This window comes from Mustela lutreola, chromosome 1, assembly GCF_030435805.1.
Source record: "Mustela lutreola isolate mMusLut2 chromosome 1, mMusLut2.pri, whole genome shotgun sequence".
Lineage (NCBI taxonomy): Eukaryota > Metazoa > Chordata > Mammalia > Carnivora > Mustelidae > Mustela > Mustela lutreola.
Window position 1 is genome coordinate 288,592,207 of NC_081290.1, and position 20,757 is coordinate 288,612,963.

Consider the following 20,757-nt stretch of genomic DNA (forward strand, 5'->3'; position numbering starts at 1 on the left):
GCGACAAGTCTCAGAGCATCGACCTCTGCCTCCATGACCGTGTGTCCACCGTCATGCCACCGACACATGGGTGGCAAAGTGTCCTCTGTCGCTCGGGGCTTTGGAAGTGGCGTGTGATCAAGGTTGACGCATTGTCTTTAATTTTCGTGCCCTTTCCTTCTTTTTTAATTTTCTTTTTTGGGGGTGGGGGGCTTTCAGGTCAGGCATGGTTTCGAAGAGTCTGAGCCAGATGTCTTGAAGGGGGGTCCCACAGCCAGGTTTGTTGGGCGGTTTCTTCATGAATCAAATCGGGTTGAACTTCAGGCTGTCTCCGAGGTCGGGGGTCTGCAGCGTGACCCCTTGCCGGGGGCTCCTGCCTGGCTAGCATGCTGTCAGCTGCTTCTCCGTTTTCAAGGTGCTTTGAGCTTTATAAGTCGTCGGCAGGGGTGCTCCGTTCACTGCCTGGAGAGGGGACTGGGGGCGCCCTTCAGGGCCGCGCCGGCATTTCCCTGCCCATCCTGACCCTCGCCTCCCGCCTCCCTCGACTGGGCACCTGGGGCCGCGAAGGGGAGCCTTTCCAGCCCCAGCCTCTCTCATCTGCACGCACAGCCGGCGTGCTCCCAGAAGCATGAGCCCCTCCTTCCCCTAACCCACCTCTGTCCTTTGCCCCCCTCGTGATGTGGACTGGTGCTTCGTGGCCGTGTAAACGTGGTCTCCCACTTCCCATACATTCCCTGACCGTCCGGGCTCTTCTCTGTGAACTCCGCACCCCCTTTGCCCATTTTTCTCAACGGCTTGCCTTTCACCTAAGGGTGCCCCGAAGTTCCTTCTATACATCCGACCCGGCCAACCCTGGCCTGCATCGGGGATGTGCTACAGATACCCACTCCCAACACCTGGCTTGCGGTCCACTGGGCTCACGGCATCTTTTGGCGCAGATGTGGGAAGAGACAGCAGGAAGAGACAGACAGAGTCCCTTGTCTGGAGCCCACGCCAGGCAGCTGAGCCCCCCGCCTGCCCCTCTCCCTGTGCGGCCTCACCCTTTGTTCCCTGGGGCCCCTTCCTGCTGGCGCCTTGGCGCTGCCTGAGTCCAGAGCCCCCACACGAAGCCGACGAGGACGTCAGAGCTCGCTCGCTCGGACCTTGTTTTCTAACCCGGAGAGATTCATGTTCTTAAAACATACTTTACGCCCGTGGCATTTGTCAAAGTCTTGTCCTATGCTTTGGAGCTTTCACACCTGGTTGAAGAAACCGCCCTGTTCCGACAGATTTCCGATGCTCTCCACGGCCACTTCCTGAAGTCGGGATGTTTCCCTTCTCAGGCTCAGTTCTTCAAACAGGGACCGACCTCGGGACCGTCGTGCGCAGCTGGTGCACGGCGTCCCCTTATTCATTCTCAGAGTTGGTCCGTCCGTCCCTCGGCCCCCGGCGCCCGCCTGCCCCAGCACAGCCGGCGTGCCCGTGGCCCTGTGTGCGGGGCTGTCCTCAGGCTCCGTGTCCACGCCCGTGTCACCCGGGAGCCGGCGTCTCCCTCACACGGTCTGTGTTGTGCTCTCCTTCCCCACGCATGTTAGGATCCGCGTGGATTTACACGCGCCCCTGTGGGAACGTGGTTGAGTTGCCCTGAATGCATAGGTTAATTTAGGGAAAATGAACAGTTTTAAGACAGGACCGCTTTCTCTTAGGGAACATAAAACTGTCTCCAAGTATTGGTGCTTTTTAGATGTTCTCAATAAAGCGATTTTCTTATGCCTGGCCATCCTGCACATGTTGGGCTGGATTTATCCTTACTATCGTACGTTTTTACATTTCTGTTGTAAACGGTAGTTTTAAATATTGTCCTCTAACTCTCAGCCCTTCTATCTTATGCTCTCACGTACCTTCATGAACTCTTGATTTTGATAATTCAGAATGTTGCAGACTTTCTGGCTCGTTTTCTTTCTTTCTTTTTTTTTTTTTTGTAGATAATCATTTGGTTGGGAATAGTGCCAATTTTTTAAGGCACAAGTAGGTAAGACAAAATACTTTTTTGCCCTTCTGTCCTTTTCTTTTCTTTTCTTTTCTTTTTTTTTTTTTTTTTTTTTTTAAAGATTTTACTTGTTTATTTGCTGTAGAGAGAAGGCAGGAGAGGAAAGAGAGGGAGAGAGAATCTCAAACAGACCCAGCGCGGAGCCTGGAGCCCGACACGGGGTTCGATCCCATGACCCTGCCCGACACGGGGTTCGATCCCATGACCCTGCTCGACATGGGGTTCGATCCCATGACCCTGAGATCATGACCTGAGACCAGGAGTCAGACGCATCAGTCACTTGCTCTAGAACCGTCTAGAAGCACCTACGACCCCAGAACCCGGGGAGAGGGGATGACATCATCCAAAACAATTCCTTGCACTTCCAGCGGCTCAGCCTCTCGGGACCGAGACCCGTCTGCTCACGTCTGCCTCTTCCCCCCGAGTCAAGGCGGTGGCGTTCTACTCCCCCGGACACTGGCCATCGGACGCAGTTTTCAAGAACACGATCACGAAGCGGTTTCTGACCTCTCCCCCCACCCCAAACCCTGGGGCTCTTGCCCAGCCTCCTGATGTCCGCCGCAAGGTGCCAGGCGGGGCCCCAGGTGTGCTCCCGTTTCTAAACAGATGATGATAAGTCCCCTGCCACAGGCCGGGACGGGCCGCAGAGGGCTGGCCTGGGGCTCCACGTGTGGTCACAGGCTGAGGCTGAGCCGCTCCTGGAAAGCTTCACGTGTGCTCCCGTTTGCAAGAATGGCCTTCCACCAAGGCCCGTCTCCCCCGCCGGACTGTCTGGTTCAAATCGGCCCCCATCCCTCCGGCCCTCCCGGCTTGTCAGCCACGCAGATGTGCTCTCTAAGCTCCCTCCGAGACCCCAGGCTTGTTCATGCTCCCTGCGGCTGGCGGATACCTCAGGAGCTCACCCCTGCAGTGGTGGGGGACGCTGGCCCTCCTGACCCCAGGCACCCCAGGGCAGCCTCTCAGAACAAGAGAGATGGAGAGCTAGGCTCCGTGGGTCCCGCCAATGCTCCCTTGCATGCCCTCCGTTGAGCCGGTCGGCTGGGAGCGTGTCTGTGTGCAGGGCGGTGTGTGGAGCTGGGGTGCTCGTACTGGGGGACACGTGTGTGCTGGCAAACTGGTGAGCCCCACGCGGGATGTGCGTTCGTGTGGGGTGCAGATACGTGTGCTGGGGTGGGCTCGCGCGTGTGCATGTGCTGTCTGGGGGCTCGCGCTTGTTGCTGGGGTCCCCCCCCGCCACGGCGGACCGAGGGCACGCTCCCTCCTTCCCTGAAGTCCGCAGAGCCTTCCCGGAGGGGCGGCTCCGACTCTGGAAGCCTCGTCCGTGAATAGTCCGCTGTGCGAGGCTCTCCGTCTCCATCCAAGTTTTGTGATTTATATTTTCCATAATTCTGTTTGGTCAGGATTTTCACATTTATTACACAGCTGTGCACTGTGCTCTCTTACAATACAGACAGAGCGGTCTGTGTCTGCCGAGTCTGCCTCTTGACACGTGCTTTCCTGCTCCTTTCCTCTGGAGGCGAGAGGCCCCTCAGGCTGTGTGCGCCCCCTTGTTCTGGACCCTGCTTCTGCCCCCACATTTCCAGGGCACGCCTGTAAGCGCTCCTAGTGTGTTCCCACTCCCCTCCCCCCAGACGGCTCCAAAGGCAAAGCTCTTCTGCCCCAAACTGGCTGCAGACTGCACTCAGGCACTGAGGGACCACTCTCGGGCAGTGGTGTGTGTGTGTGGGGGCAAAGACCTTGGCTGACGTGCAGATCTGAGGGTCAGAGGGCCTTGTGGGTTGGGGGGCGGGCAGATGTGGAAGCCACTGGCAGAGCCGGGCAGGGCGTCCCAGTCCCCTGAAGCCATGTGCCCTGACCCCTAAAGGGAGCCCCCAGTGTCCCTTGGGCCCCCGACCTGCACTTCTGTCTACCGTAGCCCACCCGCTCAGCCTTTCCTCCAGTCCGTGCCCCCCAGAGCCCCGTGTCTGAGAGCCAGCACACACTTGGGAAGGGAGTCCGTCAGCTTTATTCACAGACCCCAGGACATGGGGGAAGCCAGGACAGAGACGTTTGGCGGGGGGGCCTCTGCCCCCAGGCGTGGGGGCCGGACACTGCCCCACGGGCTGCGTGGGCCAAGGGTCGCTGCCTCTGGGACCTTCTCTGGCGGTTTCACTTCCAGCGCCCGCCGACTTTGCCCTTGGCCGGGGCCCCGGCCTTCTTGCTACTGCAAATGGAAGCAAGTGGATCGTCAGCGGCTGCATGTCTGGGCCCCCAGCCCAGCCCCTCCTTGGCCCCCCCCACACCCCCAGTCCTGACAGCTCAGCCCACTCAGGCCACTACCGGGGCAAAGCGTCCAGTCTGGCTTCGAAGTCACAGGCACACACTCCAAGCTCCAGTCACTCACCTGTACCTGGCCCGGCTGGGCCGGGGTGCCTTGTGCTGGGACAGTTAGTGTGGTTAGGGGAGGGACCAGAGAGCAGAGGACACCCTCCAACCCCTGCCAGGAGCTTGGGCTCCCGGGGCCCCACCTCAGGTGGACCCCAGGCCTGCCAGGGAAGCTGACTCTACAGATGGCTCTCATCGCCCCAGTGACTGTGGCCTGGAGAAAGCAACCCAGGTTACAGCCTCCTGGGGCAGGAGAGGCTCTGGACAGTCAGCGGCCCAGGGCCCTGACTCCTGGCCACCAGGCAGGGCCTGGCAGACTCGGGGCCTGGAGGCCTCTGCCCCAGCCCTTCAGTCCCCTGTTAGAGCTGGACCATGCAGCAGGGAGAAGGTCAGCACCTGCCAAGTGGCCGTCCTAAGGAGCCCGGCCCTGTCTGTCTGAGGCTCTCTGCACACCAGGGAGCCAGGAGGCACCTGGGAGCCTGGTCAGGGTCCCTCGGGTGGGGATTAGGGTGTGTGGGCTCCAGAACCGACCTATGGAACGACTTCTGGCTGGTGGAGGCCATGCAGTTCCCAAGGCTGGCTTTGGGAGAAGCCCTGGCACCCGTGGTCGTGCCCGTGGCCCGAGTCCTGCAGGGGTCAGCCCGAGAACACTTCCACACATGCACACACACATGCACACGCACGCATGTGCAAACTCCGGAAGGGCTCTCACAGGGCCCATGTCCACTCCACACAACAGAGCCCAGGGAGGAGGGGGTCACCTTCACCCGTTCCCCGGGCTGGAGAAGTCCAGCTCCGGGAGCAGGAAATGGGCAGGGGCCGGGGAGGACGGAGGGGAAACCCCAGTCCAAGCAGTCCTGGGGACACTGCCCTGTGTGGGTTGGAACCGGCCCTGCGACCAGGCTGGGAGGCAGCATCCCTGAGTGGGTGAGGCGGGGAGCACAGGCCCTTGGGGACAAGCAAGGTGCGGGCCTTTCTAGGCCCCTCCCAGCTGCTGTGCTGTCACAGAGCCCGCAGACCCCGGGGTGACCTTACGGACAGAGGGTTCACGTCCCGAGGAGCCAGAGGCTCCCCCAGGGCTGCAGAGAGACCCGTGACAGAGCCCGGCCTTCTGACGGTCCAGACCAGCTCACCGCTGAGGTGGCACCGTGAGGGGACATCTGGGCACCCCATCTGGCTTTGCCAGCCACGGGGGAGCTGGCCCGGGGTTGCCCACGTCCCCACGGCCGGCCTCCTCCTGGGCTCTGGGGGTGAGGAGGGGCAGATGGAGGCTGCCGGTGCAGGGCGTGGGGCCCGGACCCGTCGCCTCCCTCAGCCGCTGGTTAGTCTTGTTACTGCTCTGCGGAGGGCCGGCTGCCCCCGGGACTGGCCAAGATCGCGGGGCCCAGGGGCAGGCAACGGCGGCCAGCCCCACGGGGCCACGTGCCCGGCGCAGAACCCCTGAGGGCTACTCACTGCTTCTGGGCCTGATCGATGCGGCTCCTGAGGTTGATGATCTGCGGACAACACGGCGACTTACCTGGCGGGTCGGGGCAGGGCCAGGCCAGCTGTGGCCCGCGTGCCCTCCTTCAGCGGAGCCCGGCCGCCTCGCCAGGGCCGCTCGCTCCTTTACTGTGTCCTGGCTCCTCCAGGCAGGAGACGCCCGCCCTCGGCCCTGGGGACGCTTGCCTCTGACTTACTTTGGGTGGCCCGCGCTGGAGCCCTGGGCCAAGACACACAGCAGCCCTGGAGCCGGCCACTTACCTGCGGCAGGCGGGGTGCGGGCAGGGCTGGCAGGGCCCTGGGGCTGGTGGCTGTGAGCGACCAGCCCCGTGGCCCCCAGGCTCCCTGGCCCAACGACTCCCTCCTCCCCACAGCCTTGCGGAGAGGCTCAGGGAAGGGCAGGCCCTTCTCTACCTGCCAGCGAGGGCCGCAGGTGCAGGGGAGGAGGTGGGGGCAGGAGGCAGGCCCCCGTAGTCTCCGTGCCCGCCGCCACCATCCGCAACGAACCGGCTTTGCCATGCGGGAGGCTCACTGCGCAGTGCACACCACGAGCCCGGTCCAGGGTGGGCTCTGGCTACTTACAACTTGGCCAGCATCTCCACTCTGGCCCGCATGTTCATGATCTAGAAAGACCGAGATTGTTAACGGGCTGGGCGGCGGGCTGAGGCTCCGGGGCCTTGCTGTGTGCTGGGCTGACCTAGGCCTGGGTCCTCATGGCCCTTCCGGCCCCCCCTGGGACCCCCCCATGGGTTGCGTACACGTGTGTCAGGAGGCAGCGTGTCCCTGACTCCACCCTGTGGACCCTCATCTGCCAGCCAGCCCTCCCAGAGGACCACGGGGAGAGGGCAGTGCCGGGGCTGGCACGACCGTCCTCCCCCTGGTAGAGGTGAGCAAACCACAGGAGAAGACCCTCTGCCCTCGGGCATGGCTCCTGAGAAGGGGCCAGGAGTCACCAGTCACTGCGTACCCTCTATCTTGGTGGCCTGTAGGGGTGGCCACAGGAGACGCCCCTCGGGTGTGAACAGTCTTCCCCTGGGGACCTGGGAGGGCACTGAGGGGCAGGGGCAGGGGCTGTGCCTGTGTTGGGGAAGCTGGAGGTGTCTGTGTGCACACGGAGCAGGTTGGCTCCCAGGACCTCTCCTGCTCCCCAGGCCCCGCAGGGCCTCCGAGGGGACGCTATCAGAACAGGACTGCCGTTCTGAGCTGTGTGCCCCTCCCAGGAAACTCTAGGCAGCCACCCCTGAGATGATCCAGCCCCAGACCCTTTTCCAAACTGCTGGACGGGGGCCCGAGGCGGTGACCGCTCAGGGACCGAGGCTGGGTCCCCCAGGGACTCTGAGGAAGCCGATGTCTTCGCGGGCACGGCTGGGACCTTACTTTACAGAGAAACTGCATCCAAGAAACCTATTGGCACAGCCGGGGGTGCTTTCTGCAAGCCCCCGGCCATTCAGAAACTGGACCGCGAGGCCACGAGGCCTCTGCTCTCTCCTGCGGCCCTCAGAGCAGGGCCAGCTGCTCGGGGGCACGGCGGCGGGCTCAGAGGGCGCCCCCGCCACGGTCCCTGGCTTCTCAGGGTCGAGGTGGTGGGGACTTGTCGCGGGGCGGCCCTGGCGGGGGGCCGAGCTGCGAGGTGTCCGCACTCACGTCATACTTCTGGCGCTTCAGCTTCTCCCCAAACTCAAACTTTTCGGTCTCCAGTTGGTAGAGGGTGTCCCACAGCTCCTTGGCCTTGTCCCTGGGAGGGGGCGAAGGTGCATCTGGGCCCAGCCCCCCCGCCCCGCCAGCTGCCGTGGAGAACCAGGGCGGCCTCCGGGACACCCCCCCCCCCGCCCCAGCCCACCCCAGGGCCGGGTCTACCTCAGCTTGTCCTCGCTGAGGTGGTCGATGTTGAGCGGCTTGCGCCTCTCAGCCAGCACCTTCTTCTTCATCTCCCGCGCCGTCTGCTTCTTGCCTCGCTTCTGGTCGGCCTGCGGGGCACGGCAGAGGGGCCGGCCTCAGGGGGGGGCCCGCACAGGGCTGGCGGGCGGCGGGGCCGGGGCTCACCTTGGCCAGGTAGCTGCTGTAGTTGGCGCCCATGGAGGACAGGGCCTTCTTCTTCTTCAGGTCGTCCTCCGCCCTCCGCTTGGCGTCTTCCTCCTCCCTGCGCGCTTTCTCCTCCTGCGGGGACCCCGGCCCGCGGGCCTCAGAGCCGGGCGGGGCCGCTCGGGTGCCCCCCCCCCCCCCCCGCCGCGGGGCAGGCGTCGAGGACCCACCCTGGGACGGGCACTGTCCGCAGGTTCTGCAGGACGTGGGGGACTTAGCTGGGCGCCCCCCCGCCCCGGTCCCCGGCCGGTGCCAGGGGGACGCTCAGGAGGACAGGGAACCTGTCGGGTCAGGGGCGCGGGCCGGGCCTCACCGCCAGCCGGTTCTGGCGCTCCCGCTCCTTCTCGGCTCGGATCCTCTGCTGCTCTGCTCGCTCCGCGCGGCGCTTCTCCTACGGCCAGAGGAGCAGGTGGGCCCAGCCCTGCCAGCCCTGGTGTCCGGGCGGCCCCGCCTCCACCTGCTGCCCCCCCCCGCGGCCCCCCCCCCGCCGTCTCCCCTCCCCAGGACTCACAATTCTCTCCTTGAGGGCGATCAGCTCTTCCTCCTCCTTCTTCCGCGCCTCGAAGTGGCTGTCGATGAGAGCCTGCAGCTCCATGAGGTCCTTGTTCTGACGCTTCTTCTGGATGTCCTGTGGGTGGACGGGGCCCCTTCTCTCACACCTCACCCTGCCTGGGCCACCGTGCGGCAGGCAATCCCTTCCTGGGCCCTGCGGGGACGCCCTCCCTCCTCTGGCCACCATGAAAGCTGAGGGTGACAAGGGACCTATGGCCCTCGCCACATCCCCATGGCCACTGCGCTCTGGGGGGCCAGAGGCTGCCAGATCCCTTAGCTCCAGGGTAGGGATGGTACCCTCCCCGCGGGTGAGTCCAGGCCCTGCCGAGCTCTGAGGTCATCAGCACCCCTGGAAAGACGGGCTCTGACTTGGCTCTGTTGTCATCCCGAGATGCTCTGCATGGGCCAGACAGAAGGAAACTGGTGGATGAGGTAGTTTGTTGGGTGATGGATGGGTGGATGGACGGACAGATGGACAGACGGACGGACGGATGAGTGGATGATGGGTGGGTAGGGGGTGGGAGAGGAGGGAAGACGTGTGTCTGACACTGTGGGTGTTTCCTCTGGTCCAGAAATAAATTAAGGCAGAATGGCCTGCAACCAGGAAGGGCTAGCTCTGGCTGCTTGGGAGCAAATGACCTTCATGGGTCTGGAGGCTGAAGGCTAGGGCTCGAAGGGTGGAGGCTGTGTGGATCCAGGTCCCATAAACTTACATCAAAGTCTACTTTCTCCCCTTCCGGGATCTTAGGAGCAGTGAGTCTGGAAGAAGAGAGAGACTCATTGTGGGGGGGGGGGGCAGGTGGAGACGCTACCATGATGCTGGTCGTCCTGCCCTTCTCCTGGGGCCCCCAGTTGAGGACCCACTGCCTGACCTTTATTCTGGTCGGATGTATAACCCACGGTCCCCAGAGTGGCCCGACCCCTTTGAGGACGTTTCAGTCTCTTCATGTCCCTCTGTTTAGCCAGCATCTGGACATCGAGAGGGCCGTTTCACCCCCGGCCTGTGCAGGAAGGGCAGTCTCGCTTTCTTTCTCAAACAAAGAAGCACAGCCAGGTCAGGCCAGAGGCAGCCTGGTCACTGCAGGCCCCCGAGGGGTGTTGGACTCTGTGGTCGGGAACGGCTGTCTTGACCCTTCCCGGGTCTCTGACCCCTCTTGAATCTTTCCTTCTGGGGACCTGAAGGAGTGGGGCTGGGCAGAAGGCAGTTTAGGGAAGAAATGAGACCCTGGGACCCGGCCGGCTGTAACCGGCTATCAGCCCCGGGATCGGCCCCCGTACATTCCAGATGGAGCAAAGAGTTAAAACAACAACACGGTTTTTTCAAAACAAGCCACAGAAGGACGTGGAACTGAATATGGACCCAAATGCTGGAACAGGAGAGACTTTCCTAAGCTCAGAAGCCCCAGAAGGTCCCGCTAGGGGAAAGATAGCCAGACGACTCCACGCAAATGAAAAACTTATGTATGTGAAAAAAAAAAAAAAGCAAAAATTGGGAGAGGAAAAAAAACCCCAACCCAGACTAGAAAAATATTTTCAGCAAGCACAGAGAAGACTTATATCCTTGTGCAGGCCGATGGCTGAAAACACGTGGAGACGTCTGTGCCGCGAGATAAATGGGCAGGAGGCGTGCGCCGCCAAGTCTCGGGAAGAAAGGCGGCCAGTGAGCGGGTGTGAGGCGCTCCCGCAGCCCTTGGAGGCGCGCGAACAGAGCGGCCCTGAGAGGCCCCCCTCATCCATCAGTGTCCCCGGCCGGGTGGCGGCGGCGCGGGGCGCAGACCCGCTCACGTCCGTGGCGGAGCCCGCCCTGGCACGGCCCCTGGAGAGCAATTTGGCAGCGAGGGCCAGGAGCCTGAAGAACGCTCACACTCTTTGACCCAGTAATTCCAGTTCTGGGAACACGGCCTAGGGAAATAACCCGAAAGACGGAAAATGCTTTCCACCCGGCGTTATTTATGATAGTAAAATATTGGGGGAAGCTTTAATGTCCTGCAGAAGACGGACGGTTAGAAAAATTATGGTTTGTCCAATTCATGGAATATTATGTGGCCATTCAAAATATTTAAGAAGACTATGTAAAAACACGGAAAAATACTTATGAATAGTGCTAAATTTAAAAAAAGCAGAATGGAAGGTTGTATAGACAGTGCGATGTTTGAAAAACAGCTCAGAGTTTAAATCTTTTTTTCCGAGCCCAACGCACGGAAAGAGCGCGTAAAATTCCTCCCCGGGCCTTCCCGCAGTCTGGCTGGCGGGCTGGGAGAGTTATAGACGATTTTTTTTTTTCTTCATTGGACTTTTACGTATTTTCCAAATTTTCTTTAATGAGGTGTTTTATTTTCATAATGAAAACACAAACATTTTTTTAAAACTAAAAAATATCTGGGATTCAGCAGCGTTATTCAACATTGCTGAAAAATAAAGTGCAGGGGACGGGAGTGTGCTGGCCGAACCCTGGGCTTGCCGCAGGGCCCACGGACCCCCGAGGGCACCCCAGGTCTGGCCGGACTGTGCAGAGCGCAGGCAGGACACTCTGCGGGGTGAGGGCGTGGATCACACACCGTGTGTCCCCCAAGTGCTCGCCCAGCACGAGACGTCAGAGTTGACTGGTTAAAAAACAAAATCCCTGAAATCTTCTCAAGTGGGTAAAATGAGGGAAAGGCGCCCCCCCCCCCAGATGAGGAGGCGCCCGGGGCCGTGGAAGATGGCAGGTCCGCCGTGGTTCTGCTCTGAAGGGGCCACGGGAGCGAGACCCTCCCTCCGGCTGCCTCTCGTGGCTGCCTCTCAGCTAGGACTTGGGGGCACCCTGTGGCAGGCCGGCAGCCGCAGGGGGCAAGGGAAGCCCGTTCTCTCTACCCCGTCTCCGCCAGCTCCCTGCCCTCCCGTCCTCCCTGGGCCCCCGCCTCCTCCCGCAGGGAGCCTTCCTTGCCTGCCGGGCCCCCAGAGTTCCTCTTTGCTCCTTGCTGGGGAAGAACTGCCCCCGTGAACTCTGCTCCCCACCTGTGGGGGAAGGCACTAGCCGCCCCAAATAATCCCACTTTCATCAGGGCCCTTCGTCAGATGCCTAGAGCTTTAAACACCAAATCAAGGAGCACAGGCATGGCCACCTTCCCTCAGGGGTTCGGGGTGCATTCTCCATGGTACCCAAATGCGCTGTCTTCTGTGGGACCCCAGGGTCCCAGGTGACCTTGGTCCTGACCTCCAGGCCTCCCACACCTGGCATCCGGCCCTGCTTGGGCCCTCACTCACCTGGGTCTCGGCTTCTCTTCTGGCCACCACAGCGGGCATGGGGAAAGGGAAGAGAAGCGTGTAAGTGGGGTGGCCCACTCCCACCCAGAGACCCCTGGGGGCACCCTCGCCTGGGGGCTGGGCTTCCTGCCTCGCGCCCGCCCGCTTCTCCCTCTCCAGCGGAACCTACTGCCCAAGCTCCTGTCCTGCCAGTGACAAGAGAAGGTGCCTGTGGGGTCCCAGGCGGAGAGCTCCGGGTGTGTGGCCCAGAATGTGGCCCAGGAGGGGAATGCAGAGGAAGGAGGGACTGTCAGCCAGAGGCCAGGGCCCTCAGGGACCAGCAGGGCAGGAGGAAGGGAGGTGGTCTGATGGGAGGTGGCAGGCACGGGGACCCAGTGCAAGGGCAGGATGCAGCCCCTTCCAGGCCCCTGGCCTGTCCAAGCCTGTGGGCCGATCCCCACTGAGCACCCTGCTTCTGAGTGGGTGTGTGCAAGGCCTGGCCCATGGAGCTCCATGGCGGGACGGTCAGGCCTGACCCCGGGAGAAGAGCAGAAGAGTAACACAGACAGGCGGGCGGTGGCGGTACCGAGAGCCCGTGGCCATCCAGACACAGTCCGGAAGGGCTGTGGCCAGTGGACCCGTGGCCCAGACCTTCCCAATCCTCCCTCTGCTCCTCCACAGTGGCGGTGGGCACAAGGGCATACACAGGAGAGAAGCCAGCAGGCTCGGGGCACTGGAGGGGGTTTGGGGGGACTGTGGGGACAGGCCCCGGGCCCCTCGTCCCTTGGTGTGCACTGGCCTGGACCCCATCAGTGGTCTGCTGTGTGGGGAGTGGCCTGGACCCCATCAGTGGTCTGCTGTGTAGGGAGTGGGCAGCGGAGCTGGCTGCTTCGAGGGTTTCCACGGGGGCCTGGCGGAGCCCCCCCGGGAAAGCTGAGACCCTCCCTAACACGGGAGCTGTGGAGCTGGGGGAGTGGTCCCTGCGGCCCAGGCTAGATCGGCTCGAAGGTAAAGGGGCTCTGGACCTCCCCGGAGACGAAGAGCCTTCTCTTCCTGACCTAGGATGTGCCCTCCCAGCTTGCCCGTGGCCACTTCCTGGGGCCTGCCGTGTGTCTGTGCACCCAGGCCTCCAGGCCTGAGATGAGCCTCTGTCCCCACCTGGCTGCCCTCACGTGGGGATGCTTTCTCTCGGGGTGTGTCTGGCTGGCCGGGTCACAGCCTGGGGTTGGCACAGCCCGGCAGGGTCTTGCCCTTGCCCCTTGGTCTCTGCTCTGGGCCCTCCGGCTCTCCAAGCCCAAGGAAGCCCAGCCGGGAACACGGGGTGGGTCTCCTGCCCTTTCTCCTCTGCCCACAGCCGTCCAGGCAGGGGATGGGGGGCTGGCTGCGAGTGCACGGGGTGCGTCCCCTCGTCTCCCGCTGGGCTCGGGTCCCCCTGGGTGCTCGGGAGCCTGCCACATGCCCATAGACAGCACCTTGGCTTCTTACAAGTGGGCTTCATGGCACCCTTCCCCCACACCTGGGGGGGCTGTGGGCGTGAGGGAACCGAGCAAGAAAAGGGGGTGCTTTGGGGGCAGAAACCTCACGGAGGGGCAGAAGGAAGGGCTTGGTGGGGAAGAGGGGTGCCACTGAGGTGTGCTTGCCTTCTCTGGGGGCCCGGCTGGAGCCGCCCCGTGTGCAGGGGTGCATGAGGGGAGGCCGAGAGCTGCTGGGGGAGGGGCCCCGTGCCAGCGCTCCTGCAGCGGTGTCTAGTCGGGGGCAGCCTGGCGTTTCCCCCGCGCCCCATCTGCCTGTCTGACTCTCAGCGTCAGGGTGGGCTCTGGGGACCCCGCTGACCGTGTGCCCCTACAGGCCCGCAGCGTCCTAGACGCCTCTCCCTGCACGGCGAGCGCGCAGCACCCCACGCCAGGGCCGGCACATCCCTTCCTGCGGGCGGCCTCTCTGGGCCCCGGGAAGAGAAGACGCTCGCAGGGCTGCGCTTGCGGTTCAGGCCCAGCCCGGAGGCCCCGCAGCCCCGCCGAGCGGAAGGCCCCTGACTCGAACCCGTGTGTCCCCTGCCTCCGCCCTGGCACGGCCCACCCAGGGGCCTCCTCACGCCGGATGAGACCGGCTGTGGCCCAGACAGTGGGTGGGATGCGGGGCCTGAGCGATGGCTCCTTTGCACGCGAGGCCCCTGGCTGCTCCAGTCCTGCCTCGGCCCAGCCTGACCTTCCCCTTCACCCCGCTTGACCTCCCCCTCCCTCCCCCCTGCCCCCTCCTGATGCCCTCTCTGACATGCCATCGGGGCAGGGTGGAGGCGCCTTCCCTGTGTCTCGGCCGCTGCTCTCCACCCGACCCTGTGTGGTCCGGAAGCCCCTGCTGGACCTCAGCACTCTCCTCCCCAGGCCGGCACCTCCCAGGGCTCCGAGCTCCTGCTCAGGGCCGGCCGCCCCCACCTTCCTGCTGGCGGCCCCGGAAGGGCCTCCCCCCGCACCCCCGAGGGTGCCCAGACCCAACCTTTCCCACGGCGTCCCCAGCCCATGGGAAGGTGGCAGGAGTCAGCCAGGGAGCGAGGCAGGGGGAGACGTGCGGGGATGTCCGCAGGGGCGGGACGTACCTTCTTGGACCTCCTCTGCGGGACGGCACCGTGGGGCGGGGGAGAGAGAGAATCAGCGGTGAGCCCAGGCGGAGGCTGAGGGCAGGGGCCGTGGGAGTCGGAGGCGCGGAGCCCGAGCGGAACCACGCTGGACGTCAGTCCCACGGCCCCTCTTGTCCCTGTGTGGCCCAGACCCCTGCTCACCCCCACACGTGTCACTCGTGTGCACGGGCGCCCACATGGGACTGAAGTCACGGCACGTACCTGGTTCGTGGACTTCACGGGGGAGGGAGGGCGGCAGAGCAAGAGGTCAAAGGACGGAGGATCCGAGGTTAGGGGAGCACCGGTCGCCATTCGGGAGGGTCAGTGACAGAGGACAAGGGATAGGGGGCATGCGGGAAGCCGGTGAGACATGGTCAGTGTGGGCGGGCACGGCCGTCCCCAGATCCTGTCCCTGCCTCGCTGACCTGACGGGGAACCAGGGCTCAAGGGTGGCTCTGTGGGGGACGCTGGGGTCTCGCCTGTCCTTCACCCCCAGGAGGTATCGGCAGGGGCTCATGGGCTCTGGCCACAGTTTGATGAGGGGACACGGGAGCTGGCCGGGCAGGGCCCACAGCCCAGGGAAGCAGCCCCAGAGGGCGCTGCACTTCCTGCCTCCACTGTCCTTTTGGTCCTAGCCTCAGGGGGCACACAGACATGGGCGCCGGGCTCGGCTGCCCTGCCCACTGATCCGAGCACAGGTGCCCCGACCCACCCACCATCACCCCGGGGCCCGAGGAGGGGCCCACGGGGCTGGATAGGAGGGGATGGTCGCAGAGTGTCCCTGCTGGGGGCTGATGGGCTGGACCTCTGTCACCCTGTGCTCACCCGCCCTCTGGCCGGGGCCCTGGCCTGGTCCAGGGGTCAGACTCGGCCGTGGCCTCTCAGTTCCCCACCCTGAGCTTGGGTCCAGCAGTCCCGCCACCGACCCAGTGTCCCTGTGCTGGGGGCATGAGCCCCGTCTGCAGCCCAGTCTGAGTCAGGGGGTGCCTGGCCCTGGGGGACCCCCCCACCTTGGTCAAGCGTTGGCTGTGGTTAGTGGGTGATGTTAGGGCCACATGTGGGAGTCCTTTGCTGGCTGGCACCTCGCTGCCTCCCTGCCGTCTCCCCCACCCCGCGTGGGCTCCAGCCAGGCCCTGGGCCCCACATGGGGACCAGAAGTCCTAGGTACCCGTACCTTCCTCATGGACTTCTGCGGTGGAGGAGGCCGGGTGCACAGGCGGCGGGGGGAGAGAGGAGAGGTTAGGCCAAGAGCACACAGCATGTCCTTAGGGGGTGGGGACACACTGGGGGGAGGCAGAGCGCTGAGAGTACTTGTGGGGGCCGGGGGCCGGACCCGCTTACCTTCCTCCTGGGCCTCCTCTGACGTGGGAGCCGCGGGCGTGGGAGGGAGAGAGGAAACAAGACAGTCATTTAGGGGTTCACGCGGGGTGGCGGGGAAGGAGGTCTCCGCCCTGGGAGGAGGGGCACCTGGCGCCCGGGCCGGAGATGGTGAGCTGCGAAGACCTGGCCCGAGACCCCACCTCTGTCCTGTGACTCCCTCTGGGACCCCAGGGCTCTGGCTCCTTTCTCCCTCCTTGGGGACTGGGCCCCCCCAGATGGGCCTTGGGACCCCGCCGCCTGCCTGCCCGTCCCAGCGTGGCGTGTCTTCGGTGTAGCCCAAGTCCTGCTCTGCGGGGGATGGGGGTGAGGACAGGGCACGAGACCCGCTGTGGTAAGAAGCGCCCGGGGAAGGCCTGGGCGGGCGACGTGGTCTCTGTGCGTACCCGAGCTGACGTGGACACTGAGGGTCTTTGAGGAAAGTGGGGGGGCAGGGGACCCTTCCTGCCCACCACGTGGCCTTCCCTCGGGGAAGGGGCGGCTCCCCAGGACCACGTGGCCCGCTCAGAAATGAGTCTTTCTACCTTTTCAGCACAGAAAAAGAAATGCTTTGCTCGCGTTGTTAGGGTAGCCAAGTGTTTTCAAAATATTTTCAAAACATAGCACCCGGCCCGACTTACAGCTGAGCCTGCCCGGCGGAGCAGCGCCCGGCGGAGCTGCGCGGACGCTTCTCCCGGTCTGAGCGCATGCCAGGGCTTTCCAGGGCCTCCCACCGGGCTTGAGAACCGCCTCTCTGCGCGGTTCCCAGGTGCGGTGGCTCCCCTGCGCCCCACACCTTCCCCGGGCGCGACTGGGAGTTACCCCCCCCCCCAAGACAGGCTGTGCGAGGGAGGGGTCTCCCGGTGAGCCTGGAGGTTGGGGCCCCAAGGCGGGGATGCTGGGAGACACGGGGACATAGAGATGGAGAGAGACAGGGACAGAGGCAGAGAGAGACCCAAGCGGGGTCCACACAGCCTGGCCCTCGGGGTTAACGAGGGAGAGTCGTGACGCACACGTCAGCTCTGTCCACATGGTGCTGCCGGGATGGGGATTAGTGACGAGTGTGTGTCTGTTAGCGGATGCGGACATGGGAGATGAGTGCGGTAGCAAGCGGCCCTGTGTGACGAGGGGGACGGGCCGCGGGAGTGGAGAGCGCAGTGGGGCTGAGGCTGGGAGCCGGGTCGAGGGGGCGGCCTGGGGTGGGGCGTGGGGCAGGGGCGTGGGGCAGGGGCTTTACCTTCCTCCTCGCACTGCTCTGCAATGATAGGACACAGGAGCCGTGTTAGCGGGCCGCCCTGGGAACCAGCCGCCCCACTCCCAAACCACCGAGGATGGGGTATAGGGGGCCTTGGGCCCTGGACACCCTGGGATTTCTGCCGGGGCGAGGGCTGGGGGGCCAGATTCCCCTGGGAGAGGGTGGTGGGGCCCCAGGCCAAAGGCTGCTCCGGACAGGTCTGTAGGGCAGGCTGGGAGAGAACCACATCTTGGGATGTGTCCTGGGAGGAAGAGGGCCCCGGGTGTGGGAGCAGGAGTGCAGAGCCCGTGTGCAGTGGTGCCCACTGCAGAACACAGCAAAGCTCGGGCTTCCCACCAGGGCTTCCCGCCAGGCGTTCCGGAGGAGAGCCCTGCTGTCGACGGTCAGATGGGCCTGTCTCATGTGTGACTTGTCCACTGGGTGTGGATGTAGGGGAAAATCAATGGACACTTACCCTCGACCTGTTCACTGTCGGGGGCCGAGGGTTGGGGAGAGGAGAGAGAGAGAGAGAGAAAATGGGTGAACTGGGCTTTCACTCAGTGTCCCCCAAGAGCCCTGGGTCCTCTGGCCTCTGCACGCAGCCCAGGTCCAGGGGCCCCACGCGAGGCGGGTGGTGACTAGGGCTGGTACTCACACTTCCTCGTCAGACATGGTGGCGGGTGGTTTCTGCAGGAGTAGGAACGGGACCAGAATCAGAATGGCCTCGGTCTGGGAGTGCTGGAAAGGGTAGCTCCTAGGGCTGGGGGTGTGAGGGACATCCAGGGACAGGGTGGAGGCCAGCACTCTGGCCTTGGCGGGCCTCCTCTGCAGAACGCCCCCCCCCCCCGTCCTCCTCGGCAAACTCGGATCCCCCCCGCCCCACACGCCCTTCCGGCCCTGGCTCCAGCCTGGAGCTGGGAATCCCGGGGCTGGACGGGGTGTTGGGAGGTCGTGGCGTCCACCCCCACCCAGGGCAGACATCCTCTCTACAGCGTTCCCCGAGGGGGTCATCCAGGATGCCCGGTGCTGGTCCAGACTGCTTTGGACAATAGGGAAGTTGTGCTGGTGGGGCTTGGAGCCCATTTCTTGACAGCCTCTGCCTTTCGCCGAGGTGGTTGAGGGGTTTACTGGGACCCCCCTGTCCCTGTAGACCTGCTGGAGCTTCCTGGGTCTTTGGGCCTCACCGGCGCCCTGACAGCCCTCCTGGTGTGAACCCAGAGCTCCCTTCCCCAACTGATGGTTTCTTGCAGGGACCCCATGTTCTCCTACATGGATGCCCTGGGAGTCCCCCACGGCCCCTGTGCTGCCCTCCCTCCCCAAATCACAAGGTGCACAATCCGTTCTCCTTGTCCCCACCCCCCGCCCAGCCCCGCCCCGGAGCAGACGGGGCCCCAAGCTCACGGGGCCTGGGTCTGGGCTGTTTCTCTGTGCATTCCCTAGCCCAGGGTCCTGAGCAAAAGGACAGCGTGGACAGCCCCGTCTGGCCGCCCCCTCCCCCCGCCTGCTTTCCCAGGCCCCGTGGATGCTCTTGAATCTGTCCACGTCTGCAGGGAAGCTCCGTGCCTGGGCCAGGCCGCACGTGCGCAGGTGCGTCTGGGCGCTCAGGGACCCCGGTTCCGTGAGCTGGCCTGCGCACCCGGCTGGGGCGGCCCGGGGCCTGGGAGCGCTCAGAGCAGCTGGCCCAGGGCTCAAAACACAGAGTTCATGCCGGCCTAGCGCAGCTCCAGTGGAACGCGACCGTTGGGCCCCCAGCCCCCCAGGAGCTCCGGACAAGGAAACCACAAGCTCATCATTTAAACATGCGTGTCCGTCACACCGCTAAGGTGGGAACGGCTGTCTGAAGCCTCCGTCCACAATGTTAATTTTTCCAGAGCCGTTGAAGCTCCATGCGGCGTCAACCCCCAGATCTCTGCTCCCCACACCCCAGCCTGAGACACGGCTCTTTCCCGAAACAGGACTCTGCTGCCCCCTCAAGTTACAGCCTCCCCTCTGCGTACAGCTGGGGGTCTCAGCCTCCTGGTGGGCCCCGCCCTCACCCCCCCCCCCCACTCCCCTGGGGCCACTCTCCGGGGTGGGAGGGTCCGGGACAGCCCAGGGCCTCGTCCTGCTGGCCTCCCTGACCCTGGCCGGGCCCTACACCTGTCAGCAGCCTCAGGAGGGGGCGGGGTGGCCCGAGCCTGGGGTGGGTTATTTTTAAGAAGCCTGTGGCAGCTGAGGTGTCCAGAAATAGGCACCCGAATTAGCCAAGACGCCTCTGACCAGAAACCCAAGATGCAGGGAGGGGGGCTGAGGGCGGCCACTGGCTCGGGTCTCCACCTGGCCCGCTCCCACTGGCCCCCGCCGGTGTCCCAGGCCGGCCTGAGCTCCGGCACCTTGCTCTCCTGCTTTCTGGACTGGAGCCCGGGGGGGCCGCAGGAAGACCTCCGTATCCCCGGGTGGGGTGCCTGGAAGCCCCTTGTGAGTCAGGGCGGCAAAGCCCCACTGACCCCACAGAGGCTGCGGCTTCTCTGGGATCCTGCCGCTCCGTCCAGGGGAGCCCCGGAGGCCACACTGCAGAGTGGCTCTGTCCCCCAAGCTCGCCATCTGTTGGGAGGGGCTGGGGTGGGGCGTGCTGGGGGGCAGGGGACAGCGTTTCGACAGTTGGGCAGGAAGTCAGATGTCCGTTTCATGCTCTGCCCTTGGCGTTGGGGGGTGGGGTAGAGGGAATATAGCCGCTGAGGTCAGACCTCCTTGGAGACACACACCTCCTTCCCAGGTGACCAGATGGGGTGGGGAGGAGGGAGTCCCCGCCCGGCTGCGTCACCCCGCACAGCCTCGGTCCCCCATCCTATCCTGCAGGGAACCTCGCCCGGGTTTCCCCCGCAACGAGGGCAGAGGGTGTGCAGAAGGAGCTGGCCGGTGAGGGTGCTGGGGGGGCAGCACGGGCGAGGCCGTGCAGAGGGCGAGAAGCCTGGGCGGGGCCTCTGGGCGCACGTGCTGCTCCCCCATGGGCAGCGGTGGGACGCGTCCAGGGCAGTGGGATAGATCCCAGGTCCCCAGTCCACCCTGGCCTGGCCCTGTTTGCTCCTGTCCTTGGCCTCTAGGAGCTGTCCCTGAGGCCCCCACCAGCCAGCTCTCTCCATGCAACCGCTCCTGGGGTGAATTCCACCAGACCCCTCGCGTTGGTCTCTACACGTGGCGGCATTGGAGGCGATGACCGCTTGAGGCCAAGAGCCCCCGGCGACTGAGAGAAGGTGGCCTGGGCCCCTGCGCTTACTGGAGCCCCGTGGAGAGGCCCAGATGGCCCCGGGGGTGAGCCAGGACCCGGCACTGGGCGGCCCTCGGAGCTGTGGGCAGTGGCCTTCCGGGGCTCTTGACCTCAACCCCCACTTCTCCGTCCCCTTCCCTCCAGGGAGGCCCCCTCCGCCTCCCTGGGCCCCCCCGGCTGCCCAGCTGTGGTTTGGGACAGCTTGTCCGTGTTCACATCCCAGAGCAACACCCTCCGCGCCAGTACCCTCGGGACCCTGGGCGGCTTTGCGGGTTCCCCGAGCTGCCGTGCTCAGAGCGGAGACGTGGCATCACGGCGTCCTGGCCCCTCCGCACCCCAGAACCCCGGACGCGCCTCGAGTGGCCGGCCAGTCCTGCCCAGCCCTGCGCCATACCAACCTGTGGCTGAGTCTGGAGAGAAGGGCTGGGGCTCCCTGTGGACAGGACGGCTCAGACACTGCCCGCCCGGCTCACCACCTCATGTTATAGTGACATTTGATCTTGCCCAGAAGCCCATTGGCCGGGGACTGGGTGGCCGGGCGCGTGGGGCAGGCGGGAAGGGGCTGTGCCCATGCAGGCCCCTTACCAAGTATA

At 64.4% G+C, this 20,757-nt stretch overlaps 1 protein-coding gene across 5 annotated transcripts; it reads right to left on the reverse strand.

Annotated features, from left to right (window-relative positions):
* Positions 1-3,995: 3,995 nt before the first annotated feature.
* TNNT3 (troponin T3, fast skeletal type) lies at positions 3,996-20,685 on the reverse strand. Of its 5 annotated transcripts, none has more exons than XM_059151309.1 (17): positions 20,563-20,685; positions 17,573-17,604; positions 17,393-17,406; positions 16,921-16,938; positions 15,669-15,686; positions 15,502-15,516; positions 14,550-14,561; positions 14,307-14,321; positions 11,735-11,753; positions 9,202-9,247; positions 8,448-8,564; positions 8,250-8,327; positions 7,898-8,011; positions 7,712-7,821; positions 7,499-7,589; positions 6,437-6,477; positions 3,996-4,211 (listed from the first exon to the last, which is right to left on the reverse strand). In XM_059151309.1, exons 2-17 carry the CDS (start codon positions 17,587-17,589, stop codon positions 4,157-4,159), a joined length of 780 nt encoding a protein of 259 aa, XP_059007292.1. In that variant the 5' UTR covers positions 17,590-17,604; positions 20,563-20,685; the 3' UTR covers positions 3,996-4,156. The 5 variants fall into 5 exon arrangements, with proteins under 5 accessions (XP_059007292.1, XP_059007283.1, XP_059007299.1 ...); XM_059151300.1 differs by lacking the exon at positions 6,437-6,477 and adding an exon at positions 5,828-5,868 and having other exon boundaries at positions 20,563-20,678; XM_059151316.1 differs by lacking the exons at positions 6,437-6,477; positions 15,502-15,516 and adding an exon at positions 5,828-5,868 and having other exon boundaries at positions 20,563-20,677.
* Positions 20,686-20,757: the final 72 nt, after the last annotated feature.